Source organism: Phaenicophaeus curvirostris, chromosome 2 (assembly GCF_032191515.1).
Source record: "Phaenicophaeus curvirostris isolate KB17595 chromosome 2, BPBGC_Pcur_1.0, whole genome shotgun sequence".
Taxonomy (NCBI): domain Eukaryota; kingdom Metazoa; phylum Chordata; class Aves; order Cuculiformes; family Cuculidae; genus Phaenicophaeus; species Phaenicophaeus curvirostris.
Window position 1 is genome coordinate 65,393,312 of NC_091393.1, and position 14,014 is coordinate 65,407,325.

Below are 14,014 nucleotides of genomic sequence, written 5' to 3' on the forward strand. Positions count from 1 at the left end.
ACAATTTCTGTAATCCACCACCTTCCTTTAGAAATTACAATCTGCTTTTGCTAATACAAGATTGCACTGTATGGGAGGTCCAGGTGGGCTCTCCTTTACTTCAGGTAGTTTAAAGAGAATTTCTGTTTTTTTTTTCCCAGGTGCTGTTATGAAAAAATGTGAAGATTAGTTAAAACTTACTTTTATTGAGATGGTTGGAGGAAGAGTAAATGTCAGTTTTTCAGTGCTTTAGTCAGTGTCTTCGTTCCTGTTTCTGCTGCTTTAGATTAACATCATATGCTGGCAAGATGGAAGAGGATGACAATGGGCAAATTTGCTTTTGATATTTTGCTGCTTTTCATCATGATTCCATATATCTTTGCTAGCAGCATCCTACTGGTTTCATATAGACTGCTTTCTTTGAGTAGTGTTTGTGTGTCTGAACACAGATTTGAAAGTTATATTGCTAGACAAGAGTCTTTTTTTTTTCCTTTTAAATCTGTTTTTAACCCTCCTCCAAACCACCAAAGAGAATTTTTAAAAAGATTTAGTAATATTTGGCTGTAAAGAACTTCTCTGAAACTGAAAAGGGGTTTGTTTAGACTTAGACCTCATTGGTCCATGGCTGCAGCAGAGCTGATCGCTTACAACAGCAAAAGGGCAGTGCTGGGGCCAGAGGCACAGGCGCTTGCAGTCAGACTGGTTAGGGGACGATGGCGTGTCCCTTGGGAGCAAAGGAGGTTGCTGGCTCTGTGAATGTTCATCATCTTTGTTAGATAAGAGACAACCTGTCCTCGGTGACTGAGTAAGCTACTGTAATGGTAGCTGTTATTAAGACAAAATAATTAGAAAAAAAATGATAAGAATTGGAGCTTATAGAGTACAATTGATGTAATGTAGAAGTGGTGTTATTTGTTTAGAGGATGTTATATTATTTTACCTCTCTCACTCATTTTGTTTTGTTGAACTATGACATACGGTAGCTCTGAAGATTAATGTTGTTCATTTATCTACAGAATACACATGACAGATAAGAGGCTTAGTAATGTACTTAGTTCACGTTCTAGAAGAATTATCTCTGCCAGGTGGAGGAACTTCCTTTCAGCCTCTGGTTTCTCCATTTGGTCCATTAATAAAGAGTGCCAGTGAGCTTCATTCTGATAGGAGTGCTTCCGAAGTGGACAGTGTTCACTAGAAACTGATTAAACCTCCCAGCTTATTTTGCATAATTGCCAAACAGCTGTCTACTGGTAATGACTTCAAGTTACTACCAGCATGGGGTATATTCATGCAGTTTTCCTGGAGCTGAAAGGTTCCCTATCTAATTGCAATTCACTGATCCATTCAGTACCCTTAAAGAGAATGCTGTTTTGAAAGAAATCATTAAACTTTCAGATATACTTGGGAGATATGAGACAGAAATGGCCTTTGGGTTCTTTGAGCATGCTTATTCACCTCTGATGAGTTTGGGTTTTCTAAAGTATTTTAAGTGAATTAGTAGACAAATTGCTTAGAAGGGGTTACTGAAACAAAGTGAAATATCTGGGAATTGAAAAATAATAATTGGTGTAGAAGTGATGATATATATATGTTTTTAAATTACTACGAAGACTCCCAAGTCTTTAGTAACAGTTACTGCTTGGAGAATAGTTCTTTTGACTCAAGAAAAAGTATGTCCTATTTATGGTTAACAGATGCTCTTGGCTAAAGCAAGGGAGTATTATCCATTTAAAAGGATTTACAGTTAGTGTCATATCCAAATTATTACACTTGTATAAACAGATAAGCTATGAGAGCTGTAAGGATTTTGCTCTTAAAGTGAAATGATAGCTCTGCTTCTGTTAATAAGCATGCTACATCCATGTGTTTTTGAGGGGGGTGAAAAATAGCCAAGGAGGACAGGGAATCATTCTGCTGGAGATGTCATTTCACATTTCATATCTTCACAACTGGCCTATGCCTCACTTGGCTATTGCTTTACCCTTTGTTCCAATGAATGCAATGTTTTCTCAATTATTTAAAGTCAGTGTTTGATATCTGCCTCCAGAATAACAGATTTGCCTTAGCTTGATGAGGGGTTTTTCTGTTTATGTTTTGCTTTTCTTCACAAATGATGCAATATGGAGTAAGAAGTAACATTTTTGAATATGTGGGATTTGTATGAATTGTGTATGCTGTATAAAGTCCTTCTGAGATGGTAATATGCACTTTAAAGTACAGAAACTGTTGATCTTTCTTTCTTTTTTTCTCCTGTCTCTCTCCATGTATTTAATACCAATCCTGATTCATTGCTGAAGCAATCTCTAGTTAAATAGATTAAAAAACAAGAGAGATGAAAAGTCAGAAACCTGAGCCCTAGTCAGCTGTCTGACCTGATTGTGTATTGAGCTGGTATAGCCCTATTTATTGCCTGTGCAGAGAGTTAACGATGGCTGCTTTGACGTTTTTCAGTTAAGATGTGTAGCATGGTATGTTTTATGTAAAAGTTGCGGTACATTGTATGTTACAACATCTTAAACTCCAGATGTTGAGTAATTTATGCAGCACTCCAGGCATCACGGTTAATGCTGAATTGTACAGAATTTGTATGATGGTCTTTCCTCTATGAGCAGCCTTGGTATCCTTTAGCAAAACATGTCCACTCTCATACAGGTAGCTAATACTTTTCCATATTTTTAGAACCATGTGCAGCAAAGCCTGGTAACTTTGATTCATGTAGGGTATTCCTGTAAAGACAACATTTTTTATTAAACTGCTTCACCTTGCTGTAGGATTTTGTATCATGTCTTTAAACCAAGAACATTTGAAGCCCCATTTAAATTGCCTTACTTTTACATGAATGAATTGTATCTCATGGCTGTCTGCCTCAATCTAGGTTTGCACAAGTCAGAAACTCTGCAGCTCTTTGAGGAGGAAAGTGAGCGATATTGAGACTCAGCTACCAACTCTACTTGAAGCCAAAATGCTGGCTGTTTCAGGTAAGTCTTAAGTGACAAGAAAGGCCAGCACTGAGTAGTGTGTTAGGGCAGTTGTTGACCTTTTCATAGCTGAGACTTCTTAGGAAGTGTCATTGATGTGCACTTGTTTTGATCCCTTGAAGTCATGGAAAGTTTGTCAGAACCAGGCTGTGTCATAGCCTGGGTGAGGTACTTCAAGCCCCTCTCCACAGCTGAGAATGATGATGTGGGTACTGCGTGGTAGGCAGTAAACATGCAAAGAACATATTTTTCTATAGGTGAAATTGATAAATAATTATCAATAGCTATTCCTAGACTTTACAAGTCATATGCCTGGAGCCCTCTAGCTAAGAGCATAAATTTACAACAAAGGTATAGTAATTACAAATATAGCTTTAAATTACACTTTAAAGTGGAATACAGTAATTGGCGGCTTCTGCTGTTCAGATCATTGAACAACTAATGTTGGCAGCAAAAGAGCAATTTGGTCCTTGGAGCACTCGTGCATGTTATTTACAACCAGTAAAACATTGAAATGTGATTATAGTCTGATACGTAACAACTTTATGTACCACTTACTTGGGATTACTGCGTTATTCACTAAGGAAAAAAAAAAGGCAAGGTACAGTTCTGTCTCTTAAGTTTGAAGAGATGAGTTTTCTAATTCAGCAAATTGTTTGCAGATGTGTAAGTAGGTGTCTTTTTGCTAGACACCTGCCTCAGAGGAAGCAGAATAGGAGGGATTGTAGACTTGGGCACAAGGGATTTTCCAGTGTTACACCAAGTAAAGAAAGTCTAGAGAGCTTTTAATTTGTATTAAGGCATTGTGTTATAGCTATCTGTTGGTGATTTTCCTTCTGAGTTAGATACAAGAATCTAGTACTTGGACACACAAAATATTTTCAAATGAAACCTTGTGCAGTGTTACATGACTTTCTAGCTAGAGGTGGATAACATCAGGCTTGAGGAAAATCCTTAAGGAAATTAAGGACCATATCTTGTATTGGTGCTGAGGATGCTCAATTTCCTTGCTTCTCATAGCACCTTTTGGAATGGAGACCCTCTCTTTTTCTGTGTCCACCTGTGAGAGGTAAGCTGAACAATCGTCCTTTTCTGCCTATGGGCTGTTTGAATGTAGGCAATTTTCTTGTTTTCAGAAACAGGGTCAAAGTTTTCCCCAGCCATTTTATGACTTTCTTGAGAACAAAATAGCCCATAAATGGGATGTGCAACTGCTTCGTGCTGCCAACAGGAAGCAGTTAGCCAGAAAATATGTGGCTCAGTCCGACACATTGAGAGAGTAAATGACAACTTGAGGATTATTTCCAAAACATTCATAATATAGTTGTTAGCTCTTAAAAGAGGTTGTTTGTTCCAGGAATGAATTCATAAGACAATTTAATGCTGCTATTTCTAGAAACTGTTTTCACAGTACAGTGACTGATTGCCTTTCTATGCTTTTTAAGAAGTGTCAGTGCTATTTCTTAGTACTTATAAGAAGCACTGTTTCATTTTTCTTTTTATCCGTACTCTGAGAAAAATCTTACTTTGGGAAATTTTGATGCCTGTGAATGGTACAATCCTAAGTTGTTACTAAGGCAAAATTCTGGAGGCAACTGAAAATCAAGGACAAGAGGTAGTTTGGTGACAGTTGATACAGTAATTTCTTTTCCTTATTGTGAGATATGGATACATTTAATTGATCTGGTGGCATTTGTTTATGTTAAATGCAGAGGATACAGAGGAAATACAGGAATAAAAAAAAATTAGCTCTCTGAAGACCTGAAGGTAAAAAAATAAAATAATTTAGTCTTGGAGTGTGAAGTGGTAAAATCAGAAAAGCAGGGATGCAGAATGAATTGTGGCTTACAGAGAAGCAAGTCAGAAAGAAAAGATTTGGTAAATGCAGAAGAGGAAAGAGGAAGGAAGAGATGAAAAATAGCGTTTTTTTCTTAGCAAGGTGAAAGCAGTGAGTAGTGGATAATATAGAGAAGGCTGTGTTATTCTGTTTCTATGTGTTCCTGTTATGCATAAATGAATGACACCTCTCTTAAATAAGGCACAGTTAAGAAGTAGGTCTTAACCTTTTAAGTACTGGTTAAAATTTAAGCGAGGCAGTTTATGTGCATATCTCCTGAACTGACAGGCAGCTAACGGAATGGTAATGAACAGACTGAATATATTAAATTGTTAGGAGGTGTGAGAATCTTCAACTGGGTAATATGCAATTATATAAGGAGAACCGTGGAATAGCATGAAATTCAGAGGGAATTATAGTGTATATATAAATATGCAGTAATAATGTTTTGTGGTCATAGGTAAAGGTTTTCATTTAGCCTGGAAGCATCAGGCAGTGATAAATGTCTGTTATTTCTGCTTTTTTACTGTAGCAGTTAGATCATTCATTCAAAATTTCCTTAAGCAGCAGTACTAATGGATATGGAGAACAACTGTTTTTCTCTAGACAGATGTTACATTGTTTTTGTTTAACACAGCATTTTTCTTGAGGAAACAGACGAATTCAAAGCTAAAAGGTAACTAAATGGACTTGTAAACATCTAGATTCATGTACCCCAAAAGTTAAGTTAGATGAGGTTAAGAAAATAGTTATTAAGTGATACATTAGTTTTGCAGAGCTTACATGTAGTAACTTAATGGTGTGATGACTTGGAAAGCATGATACGTATCTCAGCCTTGATAGCTTCAGACGATATTAATCTTTTATGTGAACGGTACTTTCTACTCCAAATGCATTGATTTACAGTATTGGTGTATTTGCACTAGAAAATGTAAGAATATAGCCGATCATGTTTTGAGAGAAAAATACCACCATAAATCCAAAGTAAGCATAGCAGTTCTATTAGTCCTGTCACTACAATACCTTAGATTTTAAGACTGTATAATAAATGATACCTTTAAGACACAAGAGATGATACTACATCTGTACATGTCTCTCTTCTCTATTATTCTTTCTTTGAAGAAGTGTAAAATTAAATTTGGAGGAGAAATAGTTTTGGAGTGTTTGGTTTATTGAAAGTCATAGAATAAGTTCATATGATAAATCTCAGGAAGATTTTGTATGGGGGGGAAAGAAAGAAGCCTATACTTGAATGTTCAAGAGGTATTTCTATCAACAGTTGCAATTCAGGTATATCCCCATCTCCCTTACTTCTGATTGGCATTTGCCTGTTGTGATAAATAATTTGCAGTTAATACTCCTGAGATGCTTGTCCAGTATTTTTCTCCGAATGTAATTAGTACAATCTTATTATATTGTTCACCGTCTTTAAGTCAGTAACTTTGGCTAATTATAACTAATAAGTACTCCTGATTGCATGAGATGTTACTTTTGACATAAACATTTGTAAAAACTTATTGATAAAATCCTATGTTTTAGCATTTAGTAGTTTGGTTGGGTTTTTTTTATTAAAACAATACACACTACTGTCAGTGCTTAGAAACCGTGTGTGGTTGTTATAACAGTTGTTTCTTACAGTAGCTCATAACATATGCTTATAAAAAATTTATCAGTTATGGGAAGTACATGGCAGTACATGATACTGCGCTCTTTCTGTTAGCACTGTGTGTCTTTTTAGCATGAAATTTTTTTGGGAAATAAATTGCAGATGAAATAATCCTAAACCAGTAAGAAAATTAAAATAAGATTATATGTAAGCAAGTGTGAATGTAACAGTAGAAATATTAAAATGTATTTTCCTATATTATGCTGTTTTGCAGGAGAGAAAGTCTTTTGTGAGAAATGGTGTTTCTTGGTTTTGCTTAACAAGAAAATAATTTGGGAATAGGAAGGAGGATGTAAATGTAAAATAATTTTTAGTAGTCATTTCATCTGTTTCCTATATTTGAATAGAAGAGGTTGTTTGACATTTTTATAATGTCTTCATATACTCCATTTTTGGGGTTTTTTTATGCTCTTGAGAATGTGTAATAGCATCGGACTAGATAGAAAGTGCTAGTGGGGAGCTAAGCAGATGTGAATGAAAATCTGGCTTTCTTAGGTGATTATCTATGAAATACTTGTCATTAACTTTCCTTATATCTTTGCAAATACAAATTAGATTCAAACACAGAAGTTAGAATGAGGTTGCTTGTAATTAGCTAAAAAAAAGATAATAATTCTGATCTTAATACTGTGTCTGTACCAGTAAGAGATCTTGTGTCATCATCCTATAATTAGCACTATATCTATTTTAATAAATACCTGCAAGTGGGAGCGGATTTGAAATAACTTTGTGGGGTGTTTTCCAGCAGTACAATGAACAGGGTTATTTCCCTTATATCAGTGGAGAAGCGTAGTTTATAAATAGTATGACATGAATACTAGATTCTGTATTTTCACCAAACTTAATGCTGGGGCTGTTGTCTCTTTGTGCTTTGATGCTGCAGCCTGTGGAAGGTCACGTTGACGTCCCTGTTTCTAGAGACTGTCCAGGGAGTCAAGGTGATGAACCTCTGAACCTCAGTGCATGCCCTTTTGGTGCCTAAGCCTAAATGGTATGAATATTTCTCTCCATGATCCTTCTCTGGCTTTCTTTCCTGGCTTGGTTGATAAAAATGAGTGTGGTGATTTCTTGCAGCCCTCACGATTATGGAGATGGGGTTTGGGCAGTTTCCCTACCCTCAGCTTGTCCCTTCCTCTTTGCTAGTAACAGTAGTGAATGGATGCATAGGCTTGAGAGAGGGAAGGTTTTAAAGAACCAGAGATAGAAAGGCATAAGGTGAATGGGAGCTATAAGTTAGGGAGAAGAGATTATGTAGGGAAACCTGTGTGCTACGTGTCAGTGCTATTGGGTGATGCTTGAGCTCTAGAAGCAATTTCAGTTTTGCATCCTTTACCATGGGGAAGGAGAATTTTATGTAACTTGCGATTGGCAAGATTCTGGGACTAACAGGCTCCTGGGCTATACTTGTAACCCGCAGTGCAGGCACTTGAGAGTATCTGGTGGCTGAGCAGTCGCTGGTAGCTATGGCTCCTTGGAATAAGTTGTGCCTCTGTTGCTGAAATGCCATCTTCCAAACCTCTGCCTCTTTCACCAGCGTTTTTGTACTTTTTCTCATTGATAATTTTCACTAGACCCTTTGAGTTGTTATTACTGATTTAAAATTGTTACTGTTATTTCTTCTTTTCCCCTCTTTTTTTTTTTTTAATTGATTTCCTGGGTTGCTCTCTGGCAACTGCCTCACTCGGGGTACAAGAAGGTTTCTGTGACAAAGAATTCTTCCTCCGAATGTATGTGGTATCTCTCATCTGCTTCTTGATGGATTTTCTCATTTTACCTTTCAGAATCACATCAATCACTCAGTTGCATTATGCTTCTTAAAAGTTTTGGCATGTGTTATTGTTTAAAAACAATAATTATTGTCCAAAGATGCTGGAATTCTGTAAAGTATTTCAGAAGATTGTAGACTGTCAGGCATTTCCTGTTTGGTTTTTTTTCAGAGGTGCAAACACACAGTACTTCCAAAATCCTGCTTTTCTGTCACGTTTTTAACTTCTCTTTTTTCTTTGCGAGCAGCTGAATGATATTTGTTTTCTTCAGTTCTCTTCTCGTGTAGGAATGTTTTTGTATTCTCATTAATCACAGGGTGGAGGATTTTCAAACTTGAATTCCAGTGCCATTGATAAATACCATGGTGGCAAAGCCCCTAAGCTAAAATGTAACTTCTCATTTTATTATGTACTATTAAAGGGCAGTGTTAGTCTATGAAGAATTAGCTTATAGATAATGATGAATAATGACCGGTCTGTTCTTTCCTATGTTCGAGCCAATGCCCATTATGTATTCTTTACTGTTAGGCAAAAATTGTTCCTTTGCTTAAACTACAATGAGCATGGCTTCAGTAGGGAGAGGATGCGTACCTCTCTATTTCAAGTATGAATAATGGAATCTATGAACATATGCAATGTCCAGCATAAACATGAGGAAAAGTGGGAGTAAAATAGTACAAAAAAAATTGTGGGCCACTAACTGTCTCGTGTTTTTAAGTGGAAATATTTAACAAAGCTTAAACAATAACACATTTTTTGGTTTTTACAGAAAGGGACAGATTTCAAATCATATTCTTAGACAATTTGTTACTGGCAAATGGTATCAAAGTAATGATATGTTATTTTGAGGCTAGTAAATCTGCCCAATGTAGAAAAATCTGACAATGAGCTGGTTATAGTGGACGTGAGTTTGTGGAATGTAACTGTCTATAGAGAAATATATTTGAAATGCAGAGCACTATGTAGCTGCAGCATATAGCTATGCATGTAAAATTTTGGGAAGAAAGGAAAATGAGGTAAATATACTAGTTATATTTATAGCAAGTAAAAGCAATTTTATAACTACTCTGTGCCTGGGGATAACTTTTTATTATTTTTCCTGTTCAGGAGGTTTTGCTTGATTTGGCTGGAATTTTTGCCTTCAAATCAAGCCTTTGGAGCTTACCTGATATCACTATATGTAGAGTGGGGGATGAAGTAGAGATGTGAGGAGAAAGCCCCAGAGGCCAAGATCAAGGAGGAAGTTTAAACTGGGTTTTTGCTGTTGGATTTTGAAGTAACAGCTTTTTGAGCCTCTCAAAGTTAAAAGTGTATGTATTCATCTCCAGTGTATTGCAAGTATGTTATTCAACCTGTTCAGAGGACTGGATACATCGATTTAGGTCAAAAGTGAAAATATGACTTTCCAATGTTTGACTTGTAGAAGTATAATCAGTTTTGCCAAGTTCATATGAAATGATTTCAGCTTTTATTGTAATAACTTTACTTCATATGGTTATTCCTCCTCTTCCCCTGCCCTTCCCATTTTATCCAGGTACTGTTGATTCCATGTATATATTCAAGTTGAAATGGTATAGATTTAAGATTCTGATAGTGCAACTGACTTTCTAGCCTGGACATTTATGAAAAGTTTTCTGATCTTGTGTGTTCCCCATTTGATCTGCCAGTTTGCACCCAGTGTGTTTATATGAACATGTACGCGCTGGCTGAAGTCACACATTGCTAGTAAGCATCATGGCAAGACAGGAAGAAGGATGGGAAAAGTGGCATTTCACCCTTGAGTCCCCTTCATAGAATGCTTGTCTACTGCCTTGGTTCAGACCAGAAGCTCAGTTTTGGTCTTAGACTCTTATTTCCTTAGCTTTGTTGTCTCCGTACAGTTTTTCTGAGTGAGAAGTCATATTAGCTTCAGTGATTTCTGAGTTCCCTGGGAAAAATTAAGACGGACTTTATTTATCTAATGTCACCCAGCTAGAAGTCTCCAAGCAGTATGACTATATAAAACATAGTTCTGAGTGGTTGACAAAGTAACAGTTATTGTGTTTGCTTAGGCAAAATATTTATCATCATCAAAAAGAGGAATTTTAACTTTTCCAGGTTATTAGCAGAATAAGTTATTTTTTTTGTCTTCAGAGTGTTTCTACAACATCCCATGTGACTGTCTCTTAGCAAAAACCCCAGAAGGGCATGTTTTTTAATGCTAGCAGATAGGGATTATGTATTAATTTTTAAGTCCACCTTCTTAGAGCATATAGAAAGAGGTTATTTTGGTTGCTGTGATTGAGGTCACTGATGGCACTTGTGGTGCATGAGTTTGTATACACTCTTCTGAATTTTTCACTGCAGGCTTCAAGACGTTTCGGCTGTCATGGAGAGCTGCATGAAGCAGTTTTGGCTTTTGGGTATATATCTGATGCTGCTTCCTCATAGCCTCAGTTTTGATATAAGCCTCTCTTTTGGGAATTAAGATCCGTTCAATGCATATTAAACTTTCATGTATAATATCATACCTTTTTTCTTGCTGTCTTCTGAAATGTAAGAGCAGGCTCTAGATTCTAATAAAGAATATCTTGCCTTCATGTTTTATTAAGCCTCTTGTGCATCGATGCTTGGGAACAGTTCAGGTAAAGTAGAGGTGCACTGGTTAATTGTAAGTCTTGTTGCATAGAAGCATCTGCCATTTTTCCAGTGATTCTGTCTTGCTTATCTTGCTGATGTGTTTTGCCTGTTTGGAAATGTGACAGACTAAGATAATAACATTTGTGCTGCTCTTCCCAAATAAATGTGCTGATAAGCCATGCTTACAGTTATTTAAGTGTATAATTCTTTGTAAGATAGAATTGGCAAACAGTTTTAGCTGACAATTAGAAATAGGGGAGTTCTGAACTCTTAAAACTAAACAAAAAAGGTCATCTTAAAGCAAGGAAAAAGGATTGACTGAAACTATCATACCCTTAGGACTAAATTAAACAAAACTGCCTATTGCACGAGGGAAAGGCTGTGGATGTAGTCTTCTTGGACTTCAGTAAAGCCTTTGATACAGTTTCTTACAGCACTCTGCTTCGGAAACTATCAGCCTCTGGAGTGGACAGGTGCACACTCTCCTGGGTCAAAAACTGGTTGGATGGCCGGGCCAAGAGAGTGGTGGTGAATGGAGTTAACTCCAGATGGAGGCCAGTTACAAGTGATGTTCCTGAGTGCACCCTTAGCAAGTTTGCAGTTGACACTAAGCTGGGTGGAAGTGTCAATCTGCTGGAGGGTAGGGAAGATCTACAAAGGGATCTGAACAGGCTGGACCGCTGGGCTGAGACCAATGGCATGAGGTTCAACAAGGCCAAATGCTGAGTCCTGCACTTGGGGCACAACAACACTGTGCAGTGCTACAGACTAGAAGTCTGTCTAGAAAACTGCCTGGAGGAGAAGGACCTGGGTGTGTTGGTTGACAGCGACTGAATATGAGCCAGCAGTGTGTCCAGGTGGCCAAGGCCAATGGCATCCTGGCTTGTATCAGAAACGGTGTGACCAGCAGGTCCAGGGAAGTTATTCTCCCTCTGTACTCGGCACTGGTGAGACCGCTCCTCGAGTACTGTGTTCAGTTCCGGGCTGGAGAACAAGTCTTATGAGAAGAGGCTGAGAGAGCTGGTGTTGTTTCGTCTAGAGAAGAGAAGGCTGAGGGGGGGCCTTATTGCTCTCTACAACTTCCTGAAAGGAGGTTGTAGAGAGGAGGGAGCTGGCCTCTTCTCCCAAGTGTCAGGGGACAGGACAAGAGGGAATGGCCTTAAGCTCTGCCAGGGGAAGTGCAGGCTTGACATCAGAAAAAATATTTCACGGAAAGGGTCATTAGGCACTGGAACAGGCTGCCCAGGGAGGTGGTTGTGTCACCTTCCCTGGCGGTGTTTAAAAGATGTGTAGATGAGGTGCTGAGGGGTATGGTTTAGTGATTGATGGGAATGGTTGGACTTGATGATCCAGTGGGTCCTTTCCAACCTAGTGATTCTGTGAGTCTAAAACAAAGCAACCCACCAGAAAAGCCCCACCTCACCTAACAAGGTTACCATACTTAGCATTGTTCTTGAATCCTGATTTATTTGATACTGTCTTTTCAAAAATTTTGGAAAGTGCAGTCACCCTTTGGCACACCTGTCCTCACATGGCCACTTCAGTGAGCAGTAGCACCTTTCCTCCAGGATGATGGTTGTCGTTATTTGCTGGAAGTACTTTCATTCACCCTTATGCTCTGGAGGAATGAATCCACTCTGAGCAGTTGGCAGTGGTTTGCCATTGTCCAAGCAATGTCAATATTTGAGTCCCATCCTTGCTCCCCTGTTGTGAAGGATCTGAACAGCAGCCAAACCATTCCTGTTTAAGACTCTGTGACTGACATTTTTGAGACACCAGTTAAGACTAATGTAATGCTGTGATTTCAGGTACTACTCTGGTGTGGATTTGATGTTTTGGATTATGACTTTATTTTCTAAAATAAACTTTTTAATTCATCTGTTGTGTATAAGCAACAGTTTATTATATTCCTGAGGAAAAAATAAAGGCAAAGGAGACCTTTATATCTGATATTATCAAGGTATTTCAGGAGTCTAAAGTTATTGCACATAGTTCAGATCTGATAAGACATCTTATGTGTGTGACTGGATGTACTTTAATATTTGCTTCAAGGCTAAACGTTCTAGGTGCTTTTCGTTTCTCAAGGCATCTACTTATTCAATCACATCACCAAATTTTTGCTATGTTGGGATGATGCTAGAGTTTAGATATTATGCTACAGGTCTTTTGTCTTTTATTGGGCAAGATGATATCACAATTACAAATGAATTACAGTATGACGTGTGGACCTTGGGAAAAGGTTTTCTTCAAAAATGTAAATTGTATCAATAATAATAAAAATATATTATTTCTGTGTTTATAAGGTTAAATGTGCTACAATTATGATTCTCTTCATAGTATATTAATGAAATGCATGCTTGTAAAGCAGTCTTGTTTGTGGGGTTTTTTTTGGTGGTGTGGTTTTTTTTTCTTCCAAAATTTGTCCTTTCTGTTGCTGTTGGGAAATATAGTTGCCTAGTTTCCCTTGTTTGCTGGGTAACCTACTGATACTGCAAGTGTGTTCCTCATTGTCTTTTCTCCTTGCCCCCCCAAAACATACAGGAAGTAATTTTGGAACTGCGAAGGATCTGTCAGAGGAAATAAGATCATTAACATCTGAGAAGAAGGGACTAGAAGGACTTCTCAATGAACTGTTGGTTCTGAGTGCCCAAAATGTCCAAAAATTAGAGAGAATTAAAGATGATTACACCAGACTGAAGCAAGAACTTGAACAAGGAGAAGCTGCCTTTGGTAAGTAGTTCACAGGCTGTTAGAGCTTTTGCTCAGTCATGAGTGCTTGGAAGTCTACTGGGTTTGATGAACCATACTGATTTTTTGAGGAAAGTTTGGCCAGGACGTAGGTAAGCAATAGGCTGAATATTGTCTCAGCTGTTTCAGCTTGAGGTGAGGGAGGTTGAGAGGAGAAGAGGTGGCCCAGAAATGTACAGCTTTTGGAAATCTATCTCAGCTCTGTTCTCATAAACTTTTCTAAGTCTGTTTTTGTAATAATGATGATGAGACTGGACATTTATTCATACAGAAAAACTTATGTAGTCTTCTATGTGGAAGCGGTAGATGCAGTTTCCTGTGACAACAGAACCATATTTAGTATATTTAACTGAATATTTGACATATACAGATTTTATATAAAACTTAATTGATAATGAGTCTGAACACATGAGCTGCAAGG

General features: G+C 37.7%; 1 protein-coding gene across 3 annotated transcripts in view; it reads left to right on the top strand.

Moving 5' to 3' along the window:
- DISC1 (DISC1 scaffold protein) overlaps positions 1–14,014 on the top strand; it is a 201,885-nt gene that overhangs the window by 82,944 nt on the left and 104,927 nt on the right. For all 3 annotated transcript variants that reach the window (XR_011337009.1, XM_069852290.1, XM_069852289.1), the window contains exons 8-9: positions 2,855–2,957; positions 13,387–13,575. Coding sequence is in view for 2 of the 3 variants with exons in the window: in XM_069852290.1 (XP_069708391.1) it covers positions 2,855–2,957; positions 13,387–13,575 (292 nt within the window). In the remaining variant the exon portion in view is untranslated. The remainder of the gene's footprint in view (positions 1–2,854; positions 2,958–13,386; positions 13,576–14,014) is intronic.